The 26,599-nt window shown below is 52.4% G+C and overlaps 13 protein-coding genes across 13 annotated transcripts; 6 read left to right on the top strand and 7 right to left on the bottom strand.

Moving 5' to 3' along the window:
* Positions 1–11: 11 nt before the first annotated feature.
* BU25DRAFT_25050 (uncharacterized protein) lies at positions 12–1,574 on the bottom strand. Its single transcript, XM_033701618.1, has one exon. It carries the CDS (start codon positions 1,359–1,361, stop codon positions 63–65), a length of 1,299 nt encoding a protein of 432 aa, XP_033563175.1. The 5' UTR covers positions 1,362–1,574; the 3' UTR covers positions 12–62.
* Positions 1,575–1,787: 213 nt separating this feature from the next.
* Positions 1,788–2,867, bottom strand: BU25DRAFT_420415 (uncharacterized protein; the record flags this gene model as incomplete). Its single annotated transcript, XM_033708012.1, has 2 exons — positions 1,788–2,711; positions 2,760–2,867. The coding sequence occupies 2 exons, from the start codon at positions 2,865–2,867 to the stop codon at positions 1,788–1,790; spliced, it is 1,032 nt and encodes a 343-aa protein (XP_033563174.1).
* Positions 2,868–3,816: 949 nt separating this feature from the next.
* BU25DRAFT_409469 (uncharacterized protein) lies at positions 3,817–5,004 on the top strand. Its single transcript, XM_033706062.1, has 3 exons — positions 3,817–4,401; positions 4,465–4,695; positions 4,762–5,004. The coding sequence occupies exons 1-3, from the start codon at positions 4,041–4,043 to the stop codon at positions 4,959–4,961; spliced, it is 792 nt and encodes a 263-aa protein (XP_033563173.1). The 5' UTR covers positions 3,817–4,040; the 3' UTR covers positions 4,962–5,004.
* Positions 5,005–6,110: 1,106 nt separating this feature from the next.
* On the bottom strand, positions 6,111–8,193 carry BU25DRAFT_338076 (Sac2 family protein; the record flags this gene model as incomplete). The annotated part of the gene is made up of 2 exons (XM_033702708.1): positions 6,111–7,666; positions 7,716–8,193. 2 exons carry the CDS (start codon positions 8,191–8,193, stop codon positions 6,111–6,113), a joined length of 2,034 nt encoding a protein of 677 aa, XP_033563172.1.
* A 166-nt stretch (positions 8,194–8,359) lies between these two features.
* BU25DRAFT_409466 (translation initiation factor eIF-5A) lies at positions 8,360–9,508 on the top strand. Its single transcript, XM_033706061.1, has 4 exons — positions 8,360–8,511; positions 8,638–8,904; positions 8,961–9,093; positions 9,145–9,508. Exons 1-4 carry the CDS (start codon positions 8,494–8,496, stop codon positions 9,207–9,209), a joined length of 483 nt encoding a protein of 160 aa, XP_033563171.1. The 5' UTR covers positions 8,360–8,493; the 3' UTR covers positions 9,210–9,508.
* Positions 9,509–9,626: 118 nt separating this feature from the next.
* Positions 9,627–11,793, top strand: BU25DRAFT_25033 (uncharacterized protein). The gene is made up of 3 exons (XM_033701614.1): positions 9,627–10,008; positions 10,058–10,160; positions 10,216–11,793. Exons 1-3 carry the CDS (start codon positions 9,895–9,897, stop codon positions 11,631–11,633), a joined length of 1,635 nt encoding a protein of 544 aa, XP_033563170.1. The 5' UTR covers positions 9,627–9,894; the 3' UTR covers positions 11,634–11,793.
* An 804-nt stretch (positions 11,794–12,597) lies between these two features.
* BU25DRAFT_315948 (uncharacterized protein) lies at positions 12,598–12,750 on the bottom strand (the record flags this gene model as incomplete). Its single annotated transcript, XM_033702195.1, has 1 exon — positions 12,598–12,750. A coding segment is annotated over one exon (153 nt), but the record flags the coding sequence as incomplete, so codon positions are not given.
* A 1,244-nt stretch (positions 12,751–13,994) lies between these two features.
* On the bottom strand, positions 13,995–15,619 carry BU25DRAFT_338335 (uncharacterized protein; the record flags this gene model as incomplete). The annotated part of the gene is made up of 2 exons (XM_033702722.1): positions 13,995–14,024; positions 14,075–15,619. 2 exons carry the CDS (start codon positions 15,617–15,619, stop codon positions 13,995–13,997), a joined length of 1,575 nt encoding a protein of 524 aa, XP_033563168.1.
* A 1,675-nt stretch (positions 15,620–17,294) lies between these two features.
* On the top strand, positions 17,295–18,648 carry BU25DRAFT_409461 (ribosomal protein L1). The gene is made up of 2 exons (XM_033706060.1): positions 17,295–17,614; positions 17,667–18,648. The coding sequence occupies exons 1-2, from the start codon at positions 17,325–17,327 to the stop codon at positions 18,547–18,549; spliced, it is 1,173 nt and encodes a 390-aa protein (XP_033563167.1). The 5' UTR covers positions 17,295–17,324; the 3' UTR covers positions 18,550–18,648.
* Positions 18,649–19,160: 512 nt separating this feature from the next.
* On the top strand, positions 19,161–20,225 carry BU25DRAFT_364964 (palmitoyl-protein thioesterase 1 precursor; the record flags this gene model as incomplete). The annotated part of the gene is made up of 1 exon (XM_033703804.1): positions 19,161–20,225. The coding sequence occupies one exon, from the start codon at positions 19,161–19,163 to the stop codon at positions 20,148–20,150; it is 990 nt and encodes a 329-aa protein (XP_033563166.1). The 3' UTR covers positions 20,151–20,225.
* A 59-nt stretch (positions 20,226–20,284) lies between these two features.
* On the bottom strand, positions 20,285–21,390 carry BU25DRAFT_490114 (uncharacterized protein; the record flags this gene model as incomplete). Its single annotated transcript, XM_033711474.1, has 3 exons — positions 21,118–21,390; positions 20,386–21,068; positions 20,285–20,329 (listed from the first exon to the last, which is right to left on the bottom strand). Exons 1-3 carry the CDS (start codon positions 21,365–21,367, stop codon positions 20,285–20,287), a joined length of 978 nt encoding a protein of 325 aa, XP_033563165.1. The 5' UTR covers positions 21,368–21,390.
* A 1,185-nt stretch (positions 21,391–22,575) lies between these two features.
* Positions 22,576–22,977, top strand: BU25DRAFT_447489 (uncharacterized protein; the record flags this gene model as incomplete). Its single annotated transcript, XM_033709542.1, has 3 exons — positions 22,576–22,731; positions 22,787–22,869; positions 22,908–22,977. 3 exons carry the CDS (start codon positions 22,576–22,578, stop codon positions 22,975–22,977), a joined length of 309 nt encoding a protein of 102 aa, XP_033563164.1.
* Positions 22,978–24,582: 1,605 nt separating this feature from the next.
* Positions 24,583–26,284, bottom strand: BU25DRAFT_420404 (NADPH:adrenodoxin oxidoreductase mitochondrial precursor; the record flags this gene model as incomplete). The annotated part of the gene is made up of 2 exons (XM_033708011.1): positions 24,583–25,416; positions 25,466–26,284. The coding sequence occupies 2 exons, from the start codon at positions 26,282–26,284 to the stop codon at positions 24,583–24,585; spliced, it is 1,653 nt and encodes a 550-aa protein (XP_033563163.1).
* Positions 26,285–26,599: the final 315 nt, after the last annotated feature.

Here is a 26,599-nt window from a genome sequence, read left to right as displayed (position 1 = left end):
CCGAATGACATTGTCCGCATTGCTATCTTACAGCTGCTCCCCAGGCCCTTGAAGTCACAAAATCAACCCTGGTGGAAGATGGCGAAGCCAGGATAGTCAAAGTTCCGCCTCTTGGGTGGCTCTTGGTTCTCTACCCACAGCGACTTGGTGTCGACCAGTCGAACATCATGCGCCGCAGCCCTGAAGCTGTCATCACCCCAGTACTTCTCCATCACGTAGTGCCCAGGTTCGCCTTGAATCCCATCTGTCCAAACATCGCGCGGGTCCAACAGCCACAGTCGCTCCAAGCCTCTCGGGATTAATCGCTTGACAAAGCTGTTCCAGGAAGCCGCATTGTTGAGCTGAGACTTGATCAGTATATGCGCCAGTCCCAGCTTTCGCAAATTGGGAAACAGATCCAAGCCCACTAGCAAGTCGGATTCGCTGAAGCAGTTCTGGTTGTCGGACATGAGCCGAAACTCCTCGAGCCTCGAGAGCTGGTAGTTGGCACTCGGTGCGTTGGTATCCGTTAGCCGCCGACAGCTCGCAAAGGAGTTCCACGGTCTCAGACTTTCTGGGTTTCTCGAGATGGCAATTTCTAAGAATGTAAGACTCTCCAGAGTCCTAAGCCAAGGCTCGAATAAGGCGACATCATGGAAACGGTCAGTTAGCGAGATCGTAAGGCGCTTCAATGCTGGAGGGAAGTAGGCGGCGGCGACCTCGACACCACAATACGATGACCTGTTTCCAAAAAGAGGAAACGTCACGCTGTCCAAAGCTAGACCTGCTTCCACAACGTCGGTCATCGTGTTGCCACAGATCCAGGTAGGCTCCTGTTGCCGGCACAGCCAGGAGTGGACACCTACGTCGTCAGGCGGATATCCCCATTTCGGTGCTGGACCATCGTCAAGCCCACATACGCCACCTGGCCAGATCTTGTGGAAACACTTGGGCGATATCGGATAATATCGGAGGTGCTTGACATGAACAAATCTCCGCAGCACAGTCGAGAGATCTTTCGGCAGAGGCGCTATGACTGGCCGATCAGACTGAAGATCCGAACTTGCATCATGCTGCCATGGCTGCAGATTCATACCACAGAGCGACAGCGTCGTCATTCGGCTAGCCATCTTCGATCGGGATACCTCGACCAGTGTCGGCATCTGATTGCGATACCACGTGAATGGCGTCTCCTCCAACACAGCAACAAAGAGCTCGTTCAACGTCTTCGAATCGCGAAAACAACGTCCAACCAGTCGTGCTGTCAGTATGCCTTGTCGCGATGCGTCGTCAAGGACTGAAAAGCGTGCGCTCTCAGGAAAGCTATACGCCGCAAGTTGTTCGAGCACTACATCAAGGAGCTCTCGAGGCAGAGTGTCCATGACTGAACGAGGCGATCCGGAGGTGCGATATTTCCGTAAGGAACACACGCTCGTATGAGGCGGATTATGTGCGCCCAACAATTGAATGCCTGTATCACCCCACCCCAATCAATGGACCATCACTCTGCGGTCACTGAGAAACGAGCCGCGTTGAACCACAGGCCTGTTACAGTCACAACACCTAGAGTCGGCTAAACGGCGAACGCAAACCCATAATCAATCAAGATACCCAACACATTATTTTGGCACAGCATCAGCGTTCAAGCATCGTTGAATTATTAGAACTTGGGCTAACAGCGATTTACAATTTATAGGTATACCTTTAAGCACTCCAACTCCACATCCTCCCCTTTTCATCCAAACACAACTCCACCGCATCTCAACTACACCAGTGCAGCCAAGACCTCCCCAATCAGCGACAGGCGTTTAGTTACCAGCCTTACGGCCCTTGCCCTTGTGGTGGGGCTCACGAGCGTGAAGATCAGCCCAGTGGGCGTCATCAGCAGCCTGGTCGAACTCCTCGCGCTTGTTGTTTGCCTTGCGACCCTTGCCCTTGTGGTGAGGCTCAGGCTCACGAGTGTGAAGATCAGCCCAGTGGGCGTCATCGGCAGCCTGGTCGAACTCCTCGCGCTTGTTGTTTGCCTTGCGACCCTTGCCCTTGTGGTGAGGCTCAGGCTCACGAGTGTGAAGATCAGCCCAGTGGGCGTCATCGGCAGCCTGGTCGAACTCCTCGCGCTTGTTGTTTGCCTTGCGACCCTTGCCCTTGTGGTGAGGCTCAGGCTCACGAGCGTGAAGATCAGCCCAGTGGGCGTCGTCGGCGGCTTGGTCGAACTCCTGGCGGGCTTCGATTTCGACTTCGCGCTTGTTAGCCTTGCGGCCCTTGCCCTTGTGATGGGGCTCACGCTTGTTGTTAGCCTTGCGGCCCTTTCCTTTGTGATGGGGCTCGCGCTTGGTCAGCTCATCCTCCTCGTCGTCGACCTCGTCGTCGGCCTCATCCTCGTCAACCTCGTCCTCATCAGCCTCGTCTTCGCGCTTGTTGTTCTTGCGACCCTTGCCCTTGTGATGGCGAGCCTCGATCTCAACCTCACGCTTGTTGTTCTTGCGACCCTTGCCCTTGTGGTGACGGGCTTCGATCTCGACAACGGGCTCAGGCTCGCGGCGGTTGTTCTTGCGGCCCTTACCCTTGTGGTGGGGCTCACGAGCAGCGAGGTCGGCCCAGTGAGCAGGGTCGACCTCCTCGTCATCCTCCTGACGCTTGTTGTTCTTCCTTCCTTTGCCCTTGTGGTGGGGCTGTGGGTCACGAGCTTGCATAGCAGCTACGAGAGCAGATGCGCGGACGGGGCCGCTGCCCTTCGGATCGTTAGCCGAAATCTTTGGGATGATGTCAGTCTGACTTACCACCACACGAGCCTCAACAGCATTATCAGTCACAACCTTCTTGTCGTTGACGACATAGGCGGTGGCGGAGGCACCGAGTGCCAAGAGAGTAAGTGCGGTAAACTTCATGTTGAGTAAGCTGTAAAATTAACTGTTGAATCCTCGAACGAATGGAATGTTCTGCCAGCAGATGAGAAGAGATGAAACAGGCTGAGAAGGTCTGAGAAGGAATGAGCACGTTCAACGCTTGCCAACATATCTTCTGGAACACGCTCACCTTATATGGGGTGACCATTTCCCCCAGCACACTCGCTTCGCTGCTTGCGCGAACCGACGAAACCTGAGTTCCTGAGACATCTTCGCATTGACTGCGGAACATGAAGGGAGCTACCATCCCTGCCACACAAACCGCGCTCCTGACGATGCGCCATGGATTCGCTCTCAGAGGGGAAGGCGCAAGATGCGACATGTGGATTTGCATCTCCACCCTCGACACGGCAGTTGTTGGCAGCCACCAGATGTTGACATTTCCGGAACAGCCGAACATTGGCAGGGCGGACTTCAAACAGCACAGCAGGATACCCGTTCTATTCCCACACGACAACATCGTCACTTCCAAATCTTCAGCGACTCGTTCGAGCAAACGCTGACACACGAGACATGTCGAAGTCTGAGCACCAATATAATTGGCCATATACCCACCAGTTTTGCAGCCCGCGTCCCCAATGCAGCAGAATTACGGGCCACCACACAACGACAGCAGATCGAGCGCGTAATACACCCATACCACCACTCATGCGCTCCATCATACGCATGCTGTGTCAAGTTGCAAAAACGACCCCGGTTTTGTTCGATCGCCAAGCTGAAACAGTGGTGAAGGGCTGTGAGCGACAGGTCTTGGCTTAGCGCGGATCGCGAAACTCAAACACCACGACAACCAACGGCGATGTGATACACGCTCCGATTGAAGGCGTCGCAGAAGGCTTGTCAGTTGCTTGTTGAGGGTTGGCGGCGTTGTAGACGGGTATTGTTGCCTCAGTGAAGTACCGCGGATGCCTCATGCTGATATGCTGCAGTACGGCGCGACGGTGCTTCTTCCTTGTTTGCGATACTTGCTTATTCCCTCTGTCGTACGCCAGGCGCAGAGATCTTTCGCTTTTGGCTTTCAGGCTTCTTTCACCCTTTCTGCGTTGAGCGCACACCTTCTCTATCTTCGCAGGCCGACTTGTAACACCATATTCTAATATCCTCTCTTCTTGACGGCGAACACTACGAACCCAAATCTATCTCAATAACACCACCATGGAGAAACAAACTCTGGCTACCTCATCAAACGACGACTACGAAAACGCCGCCTTCCTCAACACATCCTACCTCAAAGACTCCGAGACCACACGGCGGCGAAACTATGTCTACCTCACGCTCTTCAACCTATTCATATTCACGCTCTCAATGCTGAGCCTGATCTGTGCCGTCATGTCGCAGAAGGATAGCTCAGGCTACTCAGCAGCAAAACTAATGGACCAATTCGACATCTTCTCGCCCGCCATGCATGAAGTCGAGTACACGCACGTCAAATACTCGCTCCCGAAGCCGCTGAATGCGAGCAAGTATGTGGGGACGACCGAGGAGGTGGAGAATGCGTGGATGGATATTGCGTATTGTACGTCCCTGCCCACCAGCTTCCCATCATCGTCTTTTGGCATGCATGACTAATTGATGACAGTGCCTGATCAGATGGTCTCGAAAGCGGACTTCCCGAAGTTGAAGAAGCCGGACGATGCAATGCAAGTCACCGACCCAAACACCGGAGAGACTGGGTACCGCGTCGGCATCGAAGTCTTTCATCAATTGCACTGCTTAAATCTGCTGCGCATGAGCACGTATCCGGATCACTATAAGACGATTTCGTGGAGCGATACTAATGATGCGCCTGAGAAGGTCAGGGAGCACTTAGGTACGTTTTAATCCCGAGAGCTTTGCGTAAGCGAGAAGGAGGAGTGTGTGTGCTAATAATGGATAGATCACTGCATTGAGATCCTGAGAATCAATCTCATGTGCCTGAGTGACGTTAACGTGTTTACGTTTCATCCGACGAAGGAGGAGGGGAAGCAGGGGATGGGTGGCTACTGGCCGGATTACGAGAGTGAACATGTGTGCAGGAATTTTGATCACATCAAGGATTGGGCGAGGGCGAATGCTGTGCCTGATGCAGATGTGTAGTTACCACGTCACCTTATCAATCACAGAATTTTTTTTGGTTTTACTTACGTTGAACTTTTCTGTCGACGGCGGTTGGGGCAATCGCGCTAACAACTTCTGCCAGTGCAGCCAACAGTGAAGGTAGGCCCAATCAAAATCTGCCCCCAGCCACTCGTTACAGCTCCACTTCATCGTCTACGAACACCTTCCGTCAGGGACGAACCTTTGTGTCACGCAGTCGATGACCTGGAAGCCTGGGGCGGGAATTAGAGTTGCTACACCACAGATAGCCCAATGCTGTACTTTGCAGAAATGAATCCATTGCTTTACAATACTCCAAACAATTCAGTCTCTCGAAACTGGGCGTGCATTTACGTGTTGTTGGTTCTTGCGTGCGGCTGATCGAGGACCATGTGTATCGAAGGTAATGAGTGTATCGTTGTCCACCAGTGTTTCCTTGAAAGATGTTAGCGATCAAGCATGTGACAAGTGCTGTTGCTCAAAGAAGACTTACAAGCTCAGGAACAGGGCACACCATGTACACTCTGTAGGCGACAGCTGTTCGTGATATCCACATCAAGAGTTGTCTGCGCTGAGGATGACTAGTAAACTTATGCATAGTTCGCAGAATTCGCCGACCATCTCAAAGCCGGTAACATCTTCCCAAACAACACCGTCGCCCCGCTGTAGAAGAAGCAGCGGAGTCGTAGCGAACCGCCCGGGCTCGCGACCGAGTTGGATCATTGAATAGTCGTTCGCAGAGCTGCATCGACGTCATGATGCTGAGTGCGTGGATCGGAACGGGCACTCGCGTCCTCATGGACATCCGCGGCAAGAACATCATTGTCGACAACGATTAGCTGCGTATGAAGTAACATGCAACGTCTCACAGAACCAAAGCGCTCCTAGCTGCTGCGCTGTAAGTTGATAATACAGAAGATTGTTGCTGTAGGCTTCAAGCCATCCGGCTCGATACGTCGTGATGAGGGTTGAGCTTCGTGCCACTGTAGGTTCCAATCGTTGCCAGCAAGACTGGTCTAGTCTACACCTGATATGGAAGACCATCAGCTCATGTGCACACAACAGGAACGAAACGTATCGTGAGGCGGCCGACAAGCGACAACATCATTTACTGCAAATATCGCAATGAGCGTGCATCTGAGTTGGTCCTCATTTGTCATGAGTATCTCGCAGCTTCTGGAAATGCGCCTTCATCTCATCGCCGAGCCTTCCCTCTACATCCGCCAATATCGTACAAACAAGACTGTAATTGTTGCACAGAAATCTTTCCTTCTTCCTAGCGTCGCTGACAGCCTTGCTAAACTTGTTTAGGTACGCCTCAAATTCGCTCCTTAACCTGCCAACGGACACACTCACGGGCTCATCATCGCCAGCTTCTGATGAGAGCGCCAGTATGCTGTGCAGCAAGTTGGCAAATCTTTGTGTAAGTGGAGTTGGCGCCGTAGTGTTTGCGTTGGCTGAGCTACCACCAAGCAGTGCTGCACCTGTGCTTGGGCGATTTGGTAAGGACGCAGTAAGCTTCTGCAATGAGGTGCAATGCATATCGAGTATCTGCTGGAAGCGTGGCCATAGAAGCATGTTCGTGGCATTGATATATCCGTCCAGTGATGGCACCTTTCTCCTTTGCAGTTCGAATGCGAAGTGCTGGTTCAGACGTACACAGAGCAGTATCCCCAATGTGTCTGTCGTCGACTCGACGAGTTGCTTCGTCAATGTTTGGCTCATTGCCAATGTAGGCTCGAAGATCGCTGCGAAGGTTCGTGATATCGCATGGAAGTTCTGTGATGGTGCGAAGTAGGTCGAGAGGAAGGTGTACTCGAACGATGCGTTATCGATCAGCGCCAGGTTGAAACTGCGAAAGGGAACTTCGAGGTAGTGTGCCGACTTCTCTTCCTCTGCAAGATGAGACGTAAGTGCATTTGTCGAGGAACTCTTCAACGCATCCCGGCGTCGCCCAAGCGAAAACGCATCGTATGTGACAGGCGTGTTGCGTGATTGACCAAGCAAGCTGCCACCACGCTTGACGTTAGGATCCTCACCGAGGACATCGTATCTATCCAATGCGTGGATTTTGAGTTTTTCCAAGGCTGTGCGATATCGTGTGAAATGGTCCAGGTAATACCAGCGCATTGTGAAGATATAGGCCTGACTGATCTGTTGGGCCAGTTCTGGTTGATGTTTCGCAAGGAATGCGTACAAGTCCTTGTACTTCAGGAAGGCCTGCTGCTGTATGATCTGTGCGTTGATCGAGGGCGAACGGATGGCCTTGATCTGAGCAACGATGTAATCTCGTATTCGTTCAACAGCGCGATTGGTGAGATTGTCGAGTAGTGGTTTGATATCAGATAGGGCTCCCAAGTCCGGCTGCTCTTTTGCTTTGGCGTTGATGATCTTAGAACGTTTCTCGATCTCTCCCAAAGCGCGCACGAAGCCTTCGTCTACCGGCCCTTCTGCGATCTTGCGCACGACTGCTGGCGATATGGTGATATCTTGAACTGCAGGGCCTAGCAGCTTCTCGACTGTCTTTCGATTCTTGAGCTTGGTGTTCAGTGCTATCGAGCGATTCTGCAGAGACTCTATCTCGGCCGAGACTGCCTCGAGATCTGCCTGAAAATTTGTAAGGTACGTTTCCACTGACTTCAACACCTCGTCACACGCTATGATAGACTTGTGCAAGTCCTCAAACTTGTCTTTCTCCTTGTCGTCTGCAGGCACGATGAGCGCAAGACACAAGGACAGAAGACACAGACGTACATTCTTCGACTGATTGTGCGCTATATGTATGTACAGACGTGTTCTGCCGCTGCTCAGGGACGTCGGCCTCTGCGAAGTCCTGGAGGCTAAGCTCCCCAAAGTCGATATCCACCTCGATCTCGTCTGGTTTGTGCTGTATGGTCTCGCCATTGCCATTCGTACTTATCTTCCTCGGTGGTCCTCCCATGATAGATGCCAGCACCTGTACTGGGTCTAGGACGTTGGGAGGAATACCCCCTGTCGGACGGCGGCGAAGTGGTGCGCCATTCGGCCCACGTGCCGTTGAAGGCAAGCTCAAATTTGAAGCTCCTGGTGACACGAGTGTTAGAGACGAAGTTCGAGGCTGTAGACCGGGTCTCATGGGTAAAGGGCCCGGCCCTGGATGACCCCTTCGAGGAGCTGGCGAGTACGAGTCGCGTCGCGGAGGAGGCGTGCCCGTGGGCGTCGAATACTGAGATAGCCTGTCTAGTCCCCACATGATGTTTCGTTGCTCTTCAAGGGCACATTATGGAGGTTGAAGGTAAGGAGCTATCGACAACGGCAGCTGTCATTACGGACCTCGGCGGCAGTTTATCCGGGCAGGGGTGCCCGCTCTTAGCGATGGGAACGGCTAGCGCCTTTTGGCGACCAAGCTTGCCCCTCGACTCGAATCAAAATCCAGACAGTGCAGACTTCTCTTCCATCCATAAAGTCCGTCTTTTCCACCCCACCACCCCCAGACACCCGACAAAACAACAGCTTCTTCCTCACCCGTCGCAACCTACTCTCATTCATCACCATGGCCGACGACGCGCAGGTACGTTCTTCATGGCGCCCGCATGTGGCTTTACCCCACCTTTTCGGGTCGCCGCTGCTCTCTACGCGCAGGCATCACGCCGCCCACAATGCGCTCTTCCACTACGATCCTGACTTCAATGTGTAGCATGAGCACACCTTCGAGAGCGCCGATGCCGGTGCTTCTCAGACCTACCCTATGCAGTGCTCTGCTCTGAGGAAGAACGGTTTCGTCGTCATCAAGAACCGCCCTTGCAAGATCGTCGAAATGACCACCTCCAAGACCGGCAAGCACGGTCACGCCAAGGTTCACTTGGTCGCCATCGACATCTTCACCTCCAAGAAGCTTGAAGAGCTCTGCCCCTCTACCCACAACATGAACGTTCCCAACGTCCGCCGCCAGGAGTACCTTCTCGTAAGTGCCATCGCATATCTAAGTGTGGGAATGCCAAGGCTTACAATGCATCACAGGTCGACGTTTCCGAGGATGGTTTCCTTTCTCTCATGTCTGATGACGGTTCCACCAAGGACGACGTCAAGCTTCCCGAAGGTGAGGTTGGTGACAAGATCAACAAGCTCTTCGTCGAGGATGGCAAGGACACCAGTAAGTCAAATCTACGAATAACCATCTCAAGGTTTCACTAACATTATCCAGGCGTCATTGTCCTCACTGCCATGGGTGAAGAGTCCGCTATCGATGCTAAGGAGGCTCCCAAATAAATCAGCGTTGGATACATCGACTCTCAGCAGAGGGCAAGTCGCGGAGTTTTGACGGGCTCCGACCGGAAATCAGATTGCCCGAGACTTTTTCACAGTCATGAGCAAAGCTACAGCTTCTGCGGTTACTTTGGCATTCCTCAGTGCGATTTACCTGCGCTGATGGTTCCCAATGCTTGTGGTTCTTCGGACGGATTTTGAGGTCTTGCATTGCCATGTGTGGGAAACTATTTACGAATTTGTTTCCCTTTCCTAGATATATCCCTTACGACAAACGAATAAAAAGGCGATGATGTTACGGCAAATGCCTGGTTTTCAATTGGTGAACTTAGTGAATGTGGGAAATCCAATTTTGCGCTAGTGGGCGAACTTCGACTTTGCGCAACATCAACCTTCACCAAACATACACTTATGACTGCACACGACTCACGCAGTATCGACTCTGAAGTAAGGAGGTAAGTCGGCTGTCAGATCACAGTCATCATTTACTCAACCGCTACTCGAACCCCTGGAAGGTAGTACCAGCAGAAGTGTTGCGCTGCAGCCTACGCCAAAGCGTCATAGCGCTTGCTGCAATTGGCTGGTGTTCTACGGGTCCGTTGTACCAGTCTTTACAATCGAGCTCAAACCGGGTATATATAATGAGAGAAAGCAGCATTACCTAGGACTCACTGCGCACTCTTGACTCATGGATTCTCGACTGGAGAAAGGGCCTGTCTGTGGTGTAGAAAATTGTCGATCCCGATGGTATGAAGAAGGTGAAGACGGCTATCGCTACTGTCAGAACGGGCATCAACAGTTTGTGAGCAACATATCCACTAGCAGAGTAAGGCCGTACTGACGTTGGGTAGGGCTTGATTCGCGCTGCAGCAGATGACGATGATTTCACCCTTGCGACAACAACAAGAACACGCAAAAGGAAGGACACAGATGATCAAGTCAAGATAGCCAAACGTGAGTTTCGAAAGGTCTGTTAACATGCAATACGTGTATTGATGAAACATCCCAGACTTCAGCGGACGGCAAGCCCTTGACTTGTACCTCAAATGCCTTCAACTCATCTTGCGACACCAAGTATGGTACCTAGTGAAAGAGAAGGACCTCCCAGAGGAATTGGAGTTGATAACTCTGGACCTTTGGGCTCTTCGGATCGCTCAGTTCGGCGACAGGATTGCCAGTGACAAGTTTGCCGACTCACAGTCCCAGTCACAAGTCTTTAGCACCCTCGAGACCGACGACAGCGAGACTGATGATGCGAGAGGCACGCTCAGAACACCCAAGGGACGAGACAAGAAGCTCAGTGGCGTTCCGAACCTTCTTGACAGTCTGGCATTATGTTACCTGGGAATCCTGACGCTACGACTGCCAATCACACCCGGGGACATCTACCACTGGGTCTCGGAAGGCAAGCTAGCCTACAGAGGAGCTATCAAACACTTACCCTTACCGATGCGAGACCGCCTGCCGCCCTCATATCATGCCATCTTGAACCCGAATGCACTTCTGAAGTACAAGCGGTTTTATGCGGCAGTCACCGACTTACAGGTTAGCTTTACGAAAGATCACAGAATTGCGTGGGCGCCGCTGAATCACCGTCTCCTGCTGTTTCGATATCTCAAAGAGCTGGCTTTGCCTCTCGAAATCTACGATGTCACTATTCGACTCAGCAAGCTTCTCGGGTACGATTTCGTGCTGCACCAGGATGGGGAGAAGAGACTCGGCATCAAACATCTACCAGAGGCACAGCTGGTCGGCTGCCTGCTCGTGTGCGTCAAGGTGCTGTACCCTTTCGACGGGGAAGTACGACATCCACGTTCAGCTGCCGAGCCCACGGCAGCAGTGATCAGTTGGAGACACTGGCACGAGCAGCTTCGATCTGCAAAGGCAGGACAGGAAGGCCACGATCAGCGCTACACAGTCGAGGAGCTGACCAAGCTTGAGGAGAAGGACGTCTTCGACATGGCACCTGACCGGCTTGATCAATATCTCGACTTCTACGCAGACACATTCCTCGACAATGCAGAGATACAGCGAACGAAAGACACAGACGACTTCCGCAATGCAATCTACGGTATGTTCCCTATCGCAGGAACACCAACAGCCTCTGCAAACCTAAGCCCGGATGGACTGCAAAAGAAAGACGACATGGCAATGGTCAGAGCTGTGCATGGCTCCATGCAAGCAAGGACGACAGTGGAAGACGACGAAGTCGGTACTGGAATTTTAAGGCCTGGTCAGTCATACCGGCCTTACAGGAAGGAGAAAGACCTACCAGAGCATGCCAAGGCATTTTATGAGGAGGTCGTGAAGCTGGCGGGATTGTCGATGGATATGTTGATGATGGCGGTCTTCTTCACAGAGGCGAGGATTGAGAAGTGGCGGAGGAAGCAGAGGGAGGCAACGAAGCAGGGACCAGACGATGGTTGAAGAGCCTTGGTACAGTGCACGAGGTGTTGCTACAACGACAATGTGCACGGTATAGGAATTCGCTGGATGTAGCTCAAAAACCACGTACTCTTGCGTTGCAGAAAGAGCTGGACGCAAGAGCCTGGCTTCTAGCATTCCGGAGCAGCTTCAAAAAGTACTCAGCGCAAATGCGGTTTGTATAAATGCTCTATCATAGTCACGTTAATCTCTAAGAACTCTAGTTTTGTACAGATTGCTTTCAGAGTTGCACAGAGTATCTCTCTTTATTTGGAGAAAAACGCCCTTGTATGCGACTTTCCTTGCTACCAAAGAGCACATAATGGTATCTAGTTGCCACAAGAACAGTAATCAATGCACTTCTGTATGCACTCGAATATTCTTGTTGTTGGCTAGACTTGATGCTGGGGTCGGCCGACGACTTTGGTGGGGTGAAGGTGGCAAAACAAGAAGAAGCGTTAGGCGAAAGCGGTAAGTGCCGCCAAGCTAACTGCCGCCCACACTCTCGAAATTCACCACCGTCAACCTCGCCTTTGCTGTCCTTGTTACTAACCGACCAGTTTCACGACAGTCTAGGTAAGCATATCCAGATCTTCGAAGTCGCCGCATATCTCCTGCATCCGCGACGACAGTCTATCCAGATCTTCGAAGCAGCCGCATATCTACTCCGTCTGCGCGCCTGTCTTTCTTCTTTACTGACTTTCGTTCGCAGTTCACTATGCAGATCTTCGTGAAGACCCGTACGTCGCCCAAATCGACCCAGGCGTCGCCTATACGATACTAATTGATCGCAGTGACGGGCAAGACCATCACTCTTGAGGTCGAGTCCTCTGATACCATCGGTACGCACACCTCTCAATCTCGCCACGCCACCGCAAACACATCGCGCACGCATCAAACGGAGCATCATTGGATTCGCTGGTGGCTGTGGGAGGAAATAGACGAAACAGGAGACTAACTTTAGCCAGACAATGTCAAGTCCAAGATCCAGGACAAGGAGGGCATTCCCCCGGACCAGCAGCGTCTGATCTTCGCTGGCAAGCAGCTCGAGGACGGTCGCACCCTCTCCGACTACAACATCCAGAAGGAGTCGACTCTCCACCTGGTCCTCCGTCTCCGTGGTGGCATCATCGAGCCCTCGCTCAAGGCCCTTGCCTCCAAGTACAACTGCGACAAGATGATCTGCCGCAAGTGCTACGCCCGTCTGCCGCCGAGGGCTGTCAACTGCGTACGTACCCACCACTCTTCCGTCATGCCGACGTGATGAGCAAGACCTCAGTCCACGGGACGATAATGGCTAACAACCTCCACAGCGCAAGAAGAAGTGCGGACACACCAACCAGCTCCGTCCCAAGAAGAAGCTCAAGTAAATCATTCGCACAACGGCGTCTGGCGAGATCGGGGTCGGTCGAGGTGGAACCAATGCGACGAATGCATGCGACGGACAGTCATACGATAAAGACCTGTTCGCTTTTGCACATGGAGTCTTATCTGTGCTTATCACTCAGCTAAGGAGCATGATGATGGGATTGGGGCTTGTAGAGTGAATACGATTCTACCTTTCCTTCTTGCACAGAACTGTCCCTAGGATCCTGACCAGAGAATATCATGAAGCAATCACCACCACCTCAAGGGTTCGCCTACTGTGCACTGCTGTCACGTGAGCTCGCATCTGCATCGCATCGCTGCGACGTCACGGTCGTTCTTTGTGTGTTTCTGCAGCCTTTGCGCTCAGCTACACGAGGGTGTTGTGAAGACAATGACAAGTAACTCGCATTCGGACTATGGCTCTGAACTTGCGCTGAACGCTACGCAACGACTCTCGACCACCGCAACATTCCTCCAAAACAACTTTTCCACCGTGTACTGCCGCATCCTCATAACTCATCCAAAGACATTGAAACATGCAAACAGAGGTCGCCTGCCGGGACATGCTTTTTCTACTCTCAGAACGTGCGAACCGACCTGCGTCGAAGAATAGAAGAGCTAGCTCTGCATCGGAGAAGACGAAAAGTGGGAAGCGAATCGAAGGCATCCTGCATAAGGTCAGTGACGGTGTTGTAGACAACGTAAGCGGGCGCGCTTACCAAAGATCTGTTTGTGACGATCCAACAGAAAGTGTAATCCAATTATGCAATTTGATAGATGGTGGTACATAAAGACGAAAAATAAAAAAGGTAGTCGAAACATCGAGAACTGACACCAAGTAGAAAAAGTGGTATCGGAAACGCCTCGCTATGCATTGAGAAATCGGAACATCGTATAGTTTGTGGGCAGATATTGACGGGACGGCTGCTATCCGTGGAGGTCGTGGTGGTCTTTTCGGAATGGACGTGGGTCTGGGTGACAGCAGAGAAGAAGTGCTCATACGCGTGGCTTCTTCCAGTAGTATTGCTACGAGCAGTCAGTAAGGGCAGTGAGTACTATATCATGATGTGACGTACCTTGTGTGTCTTCCTGACAGAGCGTAGACCAGTGCTGCGCATGCCAGCGGTGATAGTCTCTCGCCTCATCTGGTCAGGATCCATCTCAGGGATGTAGTAGAACTCGCTCTCAAGCGGCTTGCCGGCAGCATCCTTGCCTGAGCGAGGGATTTCTCCAACGCAAGAAGTCTGTTCCAAGATCTTCCTCAAATCAGACTGCGACAGTTCAGGCAGTGGTGTGGTCGAACCACTGCGCTCTCCTAGGTCCTCAGCGCTCTTGATCTTGCTGACGCAAGCTTTGAGCTCAGCAGGAAGGTTGCTATGAATCGTCGACAGAGGGTGGGAATGGACGCGAGAGTACGCCAGCTGGTTGATGACGTGGTTCTTGATGGGCGATTCCTTGAAGCGGACAGCCTCGACGGAAGAGCGCTTTGCAGACGGTGAGGCCAATGGCACACGGGGAGGTCGTGGAGTGTTTCCAAGGCCAGGTGTAGTAGTAGAAAATGACTCGAGGCCGCCGAGGAGGTTCTGGCCGAAAGGCCCGAAAGAATGGACAACAGGATCGTTTTCCTCGTCGTTGTCAGAGTAGTCGTCCTCGCTGAATGATGACGTAAAGCTGGACTTGGTATCCTTCGTATCGGCCTCCTGGCTCGAGCCAATGGGTGAAACAGTAGGACGAATGAATGTCTTCTCTGGGTCAAGAAGGGTAGAGCCCTCATCTTGAGCATCGGCGTCCTCGAACACCTGAACACCACCAGCCGGGGCGTTGGGACCAAGTGCCTCAAAAACAGGTTGACGCATCGGGCTCTGCGAGACTGGAGAACGGGGAATGACAGGAGGACTAGAGTCGAAGGCACCCTGTGTGTTACGGCGTGTGGGTGTGGGCATGTCCTCTTCCTCAGACTCCCACGAGAACTTTGATACTGGGATGGCAGGCCAAGCAATCACGACACGGGTGTCTTGAACATCCAACATGATCTCCGTTTCTGGATTTTCCGAGACGTACGTGTCTCCCTTCGCCAACTCGAATACGCGGCCACCGCAGTGGATCTTTGCTCCATTCCATCCTAAGCACTCGACATGGATGTGGCCACGGGGGTAGGTCGAATTGGGCACGTGGTACGCGGCTTGGACGTGAACGCGTGAGATGAGGCGGTTGGTGGACAGCTGATAGTCTGCCGAGTTGGATGACCTTCCCATACGGAGCAATTCTCCATTCCCGGGGAGGTCGACGGTGGGCACCGCGCCGAGAGGGGTCCGCTCAGAGAGGGCAGACACGGCGCGTTGCAGGACCGGCCTTACGTGACGCGGCGACGAGAAGTTGAGGATACCAGTCGACGAGGTAGGGACAGGGGTAGGGTAGTACTTGAGCTGCTGTCTCGCGAACGAAGGCGAGTCTTCTTCGAACTTGCGTTTGGAGGAGCCAGGACGCGGAAACGGCGATGACGAGAAGTTGTCCTCACCAAATGCGGGGAGCAATGACGGCTTCTGCGAGTGCGTCGAGAGCGACTTGGGCGTCGACGCCGAGGGCAATTGCTGCGCCAGCTTGCTCGGACTGGAGTCCATACTGCCTGCTGAGGAGCTCAAGACGCGAGGCACGCGGCGTGTCGACGTCTATGACCTGTGTGGACGTGTTCCAAGGGCGGCTAGCCGTGCGTGATGCCGGGTGCACTGGACAATGTCGAAGGAGTGAGAGCTGAGAAAGAACTCGTGCAGGGCTAGGAAAGAGGTCAAAGAGAAGCGGCCATCAGGTCAGACACGATTTTGAGGCACGTCGACGCGGTTCACGGGTGTGGAGACAAGAGAGGTCAGGTCTCGATACGGTAGCGCGTAGGAGCTCAGGCCGTGTGGAGAACCAGGAATTCACCCAACACAACTTTCTCCCTTGCAAGCTTGCCGATTGTTGGCTTTGATTATAATTGTGACGATCTGCTGTTTTGTCCCTGCTTCACTCTGAATAGTTACTGTTTTTTATTCTTTCTATCTGCTTGCACGCGCTTCTCAGCGGTAGTCTTCGGCGACCACATCTCCGTTCGTTCATAAGCCCTGTGCACGAGCACAAAAGAACACACCTATTACATCAGGTTCGCGCTCGGCTGTGTCTTGAACTTGATTTTCACTCCGTGTACCAGCCCCTCTGTGCTGCATGTATTTGCTAATTCACCGCTGTCAATTGACAGCACTCCACACGTCGAACATACAGTCTCCACGTAGCTAGCACGTAGACGTCACTTTGGCTCAAATATCACTGTAGTTTGGAGTTCTGAGACGCCAATTTCCGAACGAATCCTCTCGATATAGAAATGGAAGGTGAAGCTTTCGACGCGTGTACAATGCTTACCCAGGGCACCCTGCTGCAATGCAGGAAGCAAAGCAATCAACCCGTAAGCTCAGCGTAGCACCTCACATCAGACATACGTAGGAGGTATTCAAGCTGTGCTATGCACGGCGGCAACGGTCGATAGTTTCTTGCGACTCAGTAAGCCAGATAGTTGTCCAGCCTAAGTGGAACTGGCAAGACTAGACGCATGCAGAGCGAACGTCACGCAATGCAAAAACTTCTCTGCATCGGGCCGTGAAGCTGAACACGGAGGATGCGCGCAGAACACGCAGCTTGTTACATTAGTGGAGCAACGAGGCAGACGCGACGGGCGGTATACCTTGACGCGTCGAGAAACTTTGGTAAGGCCGGTGCACTGCGCCGCCTTTGTTTCCGCTGGATACCTCCAGGGCTGTGTATAACGCGTGAAAAGAGCCTGAGAGAATTGTTGTGCCCAGTCATCAGCTGTGTAAGAAATGCGGCGTGTGCATCAATCCGAGGACGGATGCCAATGCAGTCATCTTGAGATGACATTTAACTGTCCTAGAAGCTACTCCACATCTTGAGTCGTTCGCGCGTTACAAGCATGCTTGCTGCTAAAGGAGAGTTCTCTGAAATTGTATTCTCCATGGCAAGGATTCTCGACGTGAATTAGAGGAGTGATATCGCAGGATGATAGTAATGCCTGTGAAAAACATGCATGGAATCATCTTCTGCGTTGCGAGCGATCGAGCGTGTCGTGTGCTTGTGCGCTAAAAGCCTTTAACGCGCTGATTGGCCAACGCAATCGCAGAGTTTCCTGAACGAGTAGGCGTGAACCAGCCCCGCTCGTGTGGGTCGCGGTTTCTAGAGTTTTTCCGAACACCGACGAAAAAGTTGAGAGGTGCGACCAGGGTCTAGTTGATTGCCAAATTCGAAGATCGAACTTTTCCAAAACGATACACCGCAACAATGGCCAGATCAAAGCAAGTAACAAAGAAAGTCGAGAAGAAGGCAGAGGTGCCGCTCATTACCAAGACGCAAAATGAGACACCTTACCAGCTGGACCCGGCGCAAGTTGAGCGAGCGGCGAATGCGCTCGTTGCGCACATGAAGAAGCACAAGGAGGAGAAGGAGGCAGTCGGCACCAAGGATCTGATGGCTGACGAGGACGAGGCCGAGGAGAACGATCAGCCCATCTTCCTCAGCGTTTCCACCAAGAAGCACGTCAGCAATACCAACAGCCTGAAGCCTACGAAGATGTCAGTTTGCACGCTACAGAATGCGCCAGATTATATGCTGACAGCTACATAGTGTTCTGCCTCACCCCATCATTGCGAACGACGCTAAGATCTGCATCTTCACCAAGGATCCTCAGCGAGTATACAAGGATCTTGTCGCCTCGGACGCATTCCCTGCCGCACTTCGCGAAAGAGTTGGCCGTGTACTTGGCGTTGAGAAGCTGAAGAAGAAGTTCAAGTCCTTCGAACAGAAGCGCGCTCTTCTCGCCGACTACGACATCTTCATGGTCGACGAACGCGTTATCAAGATTGTCGCCGACTTTCTTGGCAAGGTCTTTTACGGCAGCAAGTCTAAGCGTCCGATTCCGATCAGATTGACCGCTGGCGCATACGTCGACAAGAGTGCGAAGAAGGACAAGGAGCCTCAGAACGTGGTTGGCACAGCACAGGGTGTCGCAAAGGAGATCGAGACTGCGCTGAATTCAACATATCTCAGCATGAGCGCCTCAGCCAACACCTCAATCAAGATCGGCAACCTCTCTCAGACCGCTGCTCAGATCAAGGAGAACACCGAAGCCATCATCGCCGCTATCATTCCCAAGCACATCGAGCAAGGCTGGCGAAACGTTCGCAGCCTGCACATCAAGGGCCCTGCCACAAAAGCTCTGCCCATCTGGCTCGCTGATGAGCTGTGGGTCGACGACTCACAGGTGCTGGACGAGCCATTCCAGAAGAAGAGCATCGGCGAGGGCAAAACCGCACAGACCAAGCGCAAGTGGGACGAGTGGGAGGAGGAGCTGCTCGACGAGGACGAGCTGGCGGAGAAGAAGGCAAAGAGGGAGGCCAAGAAGGCGAAGAAGGCCGGACCTGCGAAGAAGAGCTCTTTGAGCAAGGAGAAGAGGAAAGCATTGAAGCAGGATGCGCTGTCTTCAGTACAGACATCGTTGATTGCATGAGCTGTTGAGACATGAGTAATTGCATATGACGGCGCATCGGCGTTAGGGAGCTCAAAAGATGTGTTGCATATTGGGCAGAATACCATTTGCGAATCTAGGGATACTTTTCTGACATCCTTATGTTACTCTACGTTCCCAACATATGGTCTACTGCGTTTCTGATCCTTTCCAGTCTATTGGAGGTCATTCATGTTGATGAGAGCATACTTTTGGAGTCCTTCAGCACTTCACCGAAAATTTACCAGAATTGCTACTCTGCCTCTGGAGGTAAGTAGCTTACTCTGCTGCGCTGTCTATGATCTTGTTGTAACCTTTGAAGCTGCTGTGTAGACCGTTATCATGTTGTCCGCTCTAAGTCGATCAATAGAGAATCTCATGAGACCTTCAATCCTTTGGTGAGTAATGCGTCGACTTGAAAGATCTGTAGTACAGCAGATATCAACTAAAGACCTGGCGACAATGATCCACTATCATAAGAGGCATTAATGCTGAGACGATCAGCGCGCCATCAACTCGAAGCTATGGGCGTGCCTCGGCCCTGGCGCGTCGCTGACGACATACGTTGCGGCGCGCCTTCAAATTGCAACGACAAGACACCACAACCTGCCAACATGCTGCAATCGCTATCGCTGTCAGCGCTGCTACTCAGCGCACGAGTTCTCGCCTCACCCTCCTCGCCCCCCAGCGACCCTCTCCCTCTCCTCATCTGGCACGGCCTAGGCGACAACTACGCCGCCGACGGCCTCGCAGAAGTCGCCTCTCTTGCCTCAGAAACAAACCCGGGAACCTACGTCTACATCATCCGGCTCGACGAAGATGCCTCCTCCGACCGCACTGCGACCTTCCTCGGCAACGTCACCGAGCAAATAGCCACCGTCTGCGCCGCCATTACCGCCGACCCCATCCTCTCCTCCGCGCCTGGCGTCAACGCCCTCGGCTTCTCGCAGGGCGGGCAATTCCTGCGCGGCCTAGTCGAGCGCTGCGGCGGTGCCAACGGCATCCAAGTGAGAAACCTCGTCACATTCGGCAGCCAACACAATGGCATCGCCAAGTACCAGCTCTGCAAGCCTACCGACTGGCTCTGCAAGGGCTACATCGGACTGCTTAAAGCAAATACCTGGGGCGCCTGGGTGCAAGGCCACCTCGTGCCGGCGCAGTACTTCAAAGCTGTTGATGAGGACACGGGCGAGCCGACAGACGAGTACCTCGCCAACAGCAACTTTCTCGCAGACATCAACAATGAGCGCGCGCTCAAGAATGTCACGTATGCGCAGAATCTCGCGCAGCTGGGTAATTTCGTCATGTATGTGTTTGAGAACGATACGACGGTTATCCCAAAGGAGACAGGGTGGTTTGCGCAGACGAATTTGACGAGTGGAGACGTGGTGGAGTTGAGGGATAGGGATATCTACAAGGAGGATTGGATTGGATTGAAGAAGTTGGATGAGAAGGGTGGACTTCACTTCAAGACCATAGAGGGCGAGCATATGACGCTTGGGGATAAGGTGTTGAAGGAGGTGTTTAAGGAGTGGTTTGCGCCACCGAAGGCGAGCTGGAAGAAGGTTGTGGAAGATGTGGTGCAGGAGGTTCTTGAGTTGTAGTTCTCCTTCGAACTTGATAATTGAAAGGTCGGTACTCCTTCAAATAACATTGCGTTAATACACATTGTAAAGTCGAATCCTGTGCACAGTGGCCTTCTGATCAGAACAAGCAACTACGTCGCATACCTCCTCCGTCAACCACCAACAAATCGCCCAAGTTCAGCCTCCCAGTCGTCGAGCTTTCGGAAGTAGTGCAGCTCGTCACCACAGAACCCTTCTTCCTCGGCTCCCTCACCGACTTCGACTGACCCATTCCGCTCGCACCATCCTCTGCAACTCCCTCGGTCGCAACAGCCTTGCTCTTAGTTCCAACTGCGTCCTCCGTCTCGTCAGTGTTCCCCTTCTCCGTCCATTCCCCAACGGCCAATACCGCATCCCGCAAACCCTGCACAACACCCCCAGTTTTACCATCCTCAGCCCACACAAGCAGCCGCTGTGAAAAGTCGACTCCCGCCATCGGGACTCTCAGCATCTTGAACGCATGTTCGGCTGAGGCTACGCGTTTTGCCTGTCTCAGTGCCACAAGATCTAGCGTAGCGATCACAACCTGCTCACCTGGATACCGTCGTTGTAATACCTTGGCCCTCGCACGTGCAGGCTGGTACTCAGTTTCCAGGGGCACAAATGGCATCTGCAGTCCTGCTGAGCCGAAAGAGTAGGAGTCGCGGATCAGGATGAGGCTGGACTGCAGCCAGGAGGATGCATAGCTGAGACTCGCAAATTCATCTAGCTGGGTGGCTTCGGTTGGTAGCTTATGAAGCTTGGAGAGGAAGGATCCTTGGGTGTTTAGGTCGGAGGCGAGGTGGACGAGGAAGCATTGCGTGGATGGGTTTGTGAGCGATTGGAGGAGTTTGTCGGACTCGGTCATGGAAGTGAAGATTAAGTCTATGGAGTGTTGGATGCGGGTTCTGGAAGAGTCTATCGTAGTAAGTATATGTGTTTATCATTTGGGTGTGTAGTTACTTACCTGGGTCGGAGCCTTTGACGAACGCGCTCTGTGCGATCACTGGATCGTTGAGCATGCTTTGTACTTCGCGTCCCCCCCTCCTTCCTATGCATATATATCTCTTGAACCGCTGCTGTTTGCTGACCTTGGTATCAGTAGCCTGGGGTTTTTGAGATTCGATCTTGCTCTTATTCTGTCCCAAGGACGCACACCACTCCTGGAGTAACTTCTTCGTCGCCTTACCCTCAGTCGTCTCGTTCTTGGCAGACATGATTTCGATGTGATGATCGCAACAGTTGCAGTACAGCGGATCAAAGCGGCTGCGGAAGTAGTCAGGGATTCGAGAGAACATGGCTTACACGGTGTCTCAACCTTCGATTTTATCTTAGAGAACATGCGAGGTGTGAGTGTCGACTCTTCTTTGCGAGGTGTGGTCTGCGATGTCTGACCCTGAACCCAGGAAGGTGACCAACCAGCATGCTAAGAACATCTTGCTCAGGGTCGTGTCTCACCGTCATCGAAGTCTGGCTGTCCTTGATCTTGACGTCTAATTTTGGTGTTCATGCCACACCATGTCTATAGGTGTCGTTCCTCCACCTCGAAAGGAGCAGTGTAGGCAACATCTAGTCTGCATATCCTGAATTCATGGTAAGAAGGGGTGATTGTAGCCTTCTAAAAGTCATTAGCCTTGGCGTTTGGAGACTGAAGTGTGTGCGAGAAGTCGCCAAGTTGCGCTCCAGTCACTATTGTGGTCTGTCTCAATCTCTAGATGTGTTCGAAGCTGGCGTGCGGTCTGTTCGAAAGTGTTTTGCGGGAGGCAAGAGCGAATGTCGAAGTCGGCGCGATCATCGAACAGAATGTATCATCGACAAGATTACAGGCTCAAAATCGACCCTGAACGCGCAGTGTACGACCTTTGCATCATGTGAAGACGGTAGTGACCACAGTAAGTGCTACACAGGTGACGCGAGCTCGTCAACCTCAAACAACTGACACGTACATATACCGAGACATCCTGCAATTCAATTATCCGCAGACTGCGAATGATTCATCCTCGCTGCGTTGTGCAAGCGGTAGACGACGCCGGAGCCGAGGGTGGTGAGCGCTCAGGGTGAAGCGTTTGTTTGCTGGCTACTCTTGACTTTGTCGTAGGTGTCGCAGTGTCGCTAACAACAGTCTGGAGTTGTCATTCAAGAGCAGTCGTTATTGTCGTCTCCAAGACCAACGACACTAGCAGCCACCTTCACTTACTTCCTTCCACGCTCGTTTGTTTACCGCCCCACTAGTGCCGACCGCAACTTCACTCCACAGTGCTGCGCATCCACCTTCTCCTCTCCAGATTCACACTCGCTCACGGTCAATCGACTTTCACACTCCTTTTCAACCCCAGCTACCTACAATATCCGCTCGACTTCTTGGTCACTTGGAAACCCTCGAATCCCGAACAACTCGACAACGAACGTTCGCAGAACAAACAACATGAAGATCACGATCATGCCGTACGCTCTCGCCCTCAGCGCCGCCGTGTCCGCCATTTCAGCTGCGCAGGCTGCGCCAGAACTGGTTGTTCGCGATACGCCCCAGGGCACTATCGACTGTAACTACTGCACCGGCATGCTCGACTTCTGCTTCAAGGTGAGCCACCACACATTCAAGTTGACGTGAAGTTGCGGCACTGATGATGATGCAGAACGGTCACACCCAGGGTCAAGAGGGTTGCAAGCAGACCTGCCGTGAGCACGTGTGCCACCGCACGCCAGAGGTGAATTCAAGGTGTTTGGATCATCGAAATTTTACTGACGTGACTGCAGTGTAAGAAGTGTCACGGCGAGTTCAATCGGTGCCCTGAAAAGTCCCGCTACCACCACTAGTCTCAGATGATGGCGTCTTCTTTCATCTTGACAACGTTCATCTGGAAGGGTTCGTTGACACTTGGAGGTTATGTTAGGTACATGGATGCAAATCTAGGATAGCGAATGCACGATGTTCAACAAACTCTTGATTTCCAAAAACGAAGGCTGGAACTCTTCAGCGCAAATTTTGTGTTTGTCTGATGTAGCCACGATATCTTGTAGTCTTGAGTTTAGCTTTTGGCTAACCTAAACAGAGCCTAAGTGCATCTGCGATCTTTTACGCTCGGATATGGCTCTGGTGATGCTTGTGTATGTTATTATCTCTTCGACCCTCAAAATCTTCCCACATCCACAAGTAGAGCTCTGTGGTGTAAACGCACCCTGATGTCGCAATGACTGATTGCGACATACGTTCCGCTTGGTTGTTCATGCTCGAGCCTAACTTGACAATTTTGTAGAGGATATATCTAATGCCCGGCGCAAAGTACCAGAATATATACAATGCGTAAGCATCTTCGGCGCGATCTCCGCTCACAGATGTCGTACGGATGCCTTTGGGCTCATCATTCACGAAATGGTACACGGCAGGAAACTGTCGGTTGATGTTGAAGGTTGAGTAGTACTGCAGTACTAGCGTAGAAGCAAACGTGTCCAGCCAGACCGGTAGGTAACCTAGTAGCCAGGATATGGATACAAGCATAGCGTAAGCCCCAAGTATGACAGGCATAATGTAAGCCCCGAGTAAGCCTGTCTTGTAGCGTCACAGGAGCCCGTAAATTGGGAGGTCGCGTGTACGAGATGAACCCGCGATGAGGTCGAGTGTCGTGAAAAAAAAAAAGAAAATGGTCCAGACCACAGATCGCGGTAGCAGACGTGACCTATATTTCCAGAAGTGGTCTTTGGCGGTTTACGTCCAACGAGTAGGAAGTAGCTGAAGGGGAATGTGTATGCAAACGATAAGCACACCCAGCTGAGATATCTTGAATGCTCGGGTACCAGCCAGAGTCATCGTAGAAGAGCTAGCATCGGTGGTGGAAATAGGCAACCCCATGCCTGACAGCGACGCTGTATCTAGAGCAAGACGTCTTGAGCAGAGATATATTGTCAGAACAACCTGGATCAAGTGCGCCAAACACAGCAATATGCTTGTAGTGCGCCCGCAGCATGTCTTTCGTGTAGTGCTGTGCGTGTCGCGATGGACTTCGAACTCTACCGTAGGCCCTCTGAGCATTTCCTGATAACGGAAACTGTTGATTCTACAAGCGCTATCTTTTTTGGAGGATCAGGTATAGCCTGGTAAGCTTTTAAAGGGCCTCTACTGGCCTAGTTCTGCAGAAAAGGAAGGTCTAATCGAATAGTGAAGTGCGTATCTTGGTGATGAGATTTTTGATGTCGTAGCAAGAGATCAGCAGCCACGCGAGGATGACGATTGCCGTCCATGTGGGGTGTATTGCAGCCCCCATGATGAAGAATGACTTTTGCATCTTTGGCATGTTAAGAGCCGTTGCGAATTCAGAGGCCAGGACCAAGGTGCTTATGTAGACGGCGAGTGATTTCATCACAATGTAGGCGTTATGTGCACAGTCACGACTTGGCGAAGTCGAGGCGAAGTACGCCTGCAGGCTGACTGCGCTTAAGCATCCAAAACCTGGAGCATCTCGGCTACACTTGCAAACTTCTCTCTTTTTTTGCCCTTCTCCCTCCCACGTGCTCTTTCTGCTTCATCGATTCTCTTCCAGTCATTCCAGCTGAGCGGTCGTACGCCTTTCGCCTCTACTTCAGCCTTGACACCATCCCACCCTAGGTGTGTGCTCTTGTCTTCCCCATGAGCATCATTCAGGAACTTTGCGTTGTTCTCCCAATCGTACGCAATGACGTCCGCAGATGTGAAAGCATCTTGCATAGTACTAGCAATGACCCCAGTGGGACCTCTCTTTACCCATCCTGCACAGTACAAGCCAGAGATATGACCAGCTGTCAAACTGCCAGGGCCAGCATCTGGAGATATAACTCGTCCATGGACATCATTTGGTATGATGCCCAGTTTCGAGTCGAAAGGCACGCCTAGGTCGGACAGACCACGGAGAGCAGTCGATTTATAGCCCACAGAACGGAAGGCGAGGGACGCAGGAACTGTGATGTCATCCTCAGTCGGTTGTACGCGTGCAGAGGGATCCAGTGGGTCAGCATCCGGTACAAACTGCTGCTTCCTGAAGGTCATCGACGATAGATGATTTGATCCTTGCTCGGCATTCATGGAAGTAGGTGCTCTCAGGAAATCAAGAGTCCATGACCGTTCGACCTCCTCTGGTGTAGCTGTGCTACCTTTCAGCAGGACTTCAGCGGTGCGCTTTTGAACTCGGGGCAGCTTCTTGATTTCTATTGGGTAGAAGGATCGATCGATATCGTGAAAGGCAATGGATGGAATCTTCATCAGCTCGCGAGCTTCTTTGACTGTGAAGGCAACCTTGTAAACAATCAGTACAAATCCCCATGATGCTAGGCTGTACTCTTACCTGTAGCGGGCCACGTCTACCCACCACCCTGACATGCTTGATCTTGCTCTCTGACAGGGCTTGAATAGCTTGCTCGGTGATGTCTGTCTTCTTGAGATGATCAAGAGGTGCAAGAAGGATGCGTGCAACATCCAACGCTACGTTTCCCTGCCCAACAACCACAGCGTGCTCTCCGCTCTGCAGGTCTGGCTTCAAGTTATGAAACTGCGGCAGCCCATTGTACCATCCCACAAACGCTCTCGCCGAGAATACGCCCTCGAGATCTTCCCCTGGTATCCCCAACCTTCTGTCCTCATCCGCGCCATATGAGAACAGCATGGCATCATAATGTGGTTTGAGCTTTGCTAGCTCGATGTGGTGGCCTACGCGCACATTGCCAATGTAGTTGAAACGCGGCGACTGCGCTACTTCTTCGAACGTATCCTGGCAGTTCTTGACTTCTGGGTGATCCGGTGCTACTCCAAACCGTACAAGACCATATGGTACAGGCAGCTGTTCGTACATGTCGATGACGGCATCTTGTACTTTGTGCAGGAGGCGATGGGCTGTGTAGAAGCCGGCTGGCCCGGATCCTATGATGGCTATGCGCAAGCCTTTTCGTGGAGGTACAGCGGTGCTGTATGCGTTGTGAGGGGCGGGTAAGAGAGTTGTTGCCAACTTGGTGGTAGTTTTCAACGGTCGTGACGGTGTCGCAGCGACGCTACTATAGCTTCGTGATGGCTGAGGGGAGCCATTATCACGTGTTGCGCACGCAGATCGAGCTGTTATGCGTCGAGTGCAGCTGATGCAGACATATGGCGGCGGAAGCAGGCGTTTCATGGGTATCATCCTGCGTAGGGTCAGATGCCTGGGCGATGTCATCAACCGGACAACTTCAACGGATGACTAAGAACGCGCCGAACCTCAATGTCGACTTCGATGCATTGATTGAACTAATATCCACTTCAATCACATTCACACCAGAGACATCTGAGCCACTTCAGTTCTTGACTTGAGTCACACTCGTCTCGATTTGTCAAGCTGAGGTCGAGCCTCGGCCTGTTCGCGCGTCGAACGACCGACAAACATGGAATTCGCCTGGACATGCGCTCTCTAAGGCACGAGTATCGCCGGCGCCCCACATGTTCCTGGAGC

The sequence above is a fragment of the Macroventuria anomochaeta genome (genome assembly GCF_010093625.1).
Source record: "Macroventuria anomochaeta strain CBS 525.71 unplaced genomic scaffold BU25scaffold_11, whole genome shotgun sequence".
NCBI lineage: Eukaryota > Fungi > Ascomycota > Dothideomycetes > Pleosporales > Didymellaceae > Macroventuria > Macroventuria anomochaeta.
Note: the sequence above shows the minus strand (reverse complement) of the source record. Positions and strands in the feature narration are given on the sequence as shown.

Excerpts from the sequence above, each read along its gene's own strand:
- BU25DRAFT_25050 (XM_033701618.1), bottom strand. The coding sequence starts at position 1,361 with ATGGACACTCTGCCTCGAGAGCTCCTTGATGTAGTGCTCGAACAACTT.
- BU25DRAFT_409469 (XM_033706062.1), top strand. The coding sequence starts at position 4,041 with ATGGAGAAACAAACTCTGGCTACCTCATCAAACGACGACTACGAAAAC. Across the intron at positions 4,402-4,464 it reads GTGGATGGATATTGCGTATT|TGCCTGATCAGATGGTCTCG; the intron begins GTACGTCCCTGC and ends AATTGATGACAG. Across the intron at positions 4,696-4,761 it reads GAAGGTCAGGGAGCACTTAG|ATCACTGCATTGAGATCCTG; the intron begins GTACGTTTTAAT and ends AATAATGGATAG.
- BU25DRAFT_409466 (XM_033706061.1), top strand. Across the intron at positions 8,905-8,960 it reads GCCGCCAGGAGTACCTTCTC|GTCGACGTTTCCGAGGATGG; the intron begins GTAAGTGCCATC and ends AATGCATCACAG. Across the intron at positions 9,094-9,144 it reads CGAGGATGGCAAGGACACCA|GCGTCATTGTCCTCACTGCC; the intron begins GTAAGTCAAATC and ends AACATTATCCAG.
- BU25DRAFT_25033 (XM_033701614.1), top strand. The coding sequence starts at position 9,895 with ATGGATTCTCGACTGGAGAAAGGGCCTGTCTGTGGTGTAGAAAATTGT. Across the intron at positions 10,009-10,057 it reads AGAACGGGCATCAACAGTTT|GGCTTGATTCGCGCTGCAGC; the intron begins GTGAGCAACATA and ends GACGTTGGGTAG. Across the intron at positions 10,161-10,215 it reads TCAAGTCAAGATAGCCAAAC|ACTTCAGCGGACGGCAAGCC; the intron begins GTGAGTTTCGAA and ends GAAACATCCCAG.
- BU25DRAFT_409461 (XM_033706060.1), top strand. The coding sequence starts at position 17,325 with ATGGCCAGATCAAAGCAAGTAACAAAGAAAGTCGAGAAGAAGGCAGAG. Across the intron at positions 17,615-17,666 it reads AGCCTGAAGCCTACGAAGAT|TGTTCTGCCTCACCCCATCA; the intron begins GTCAGTTTGCAC and ends ACAGCTACATAG.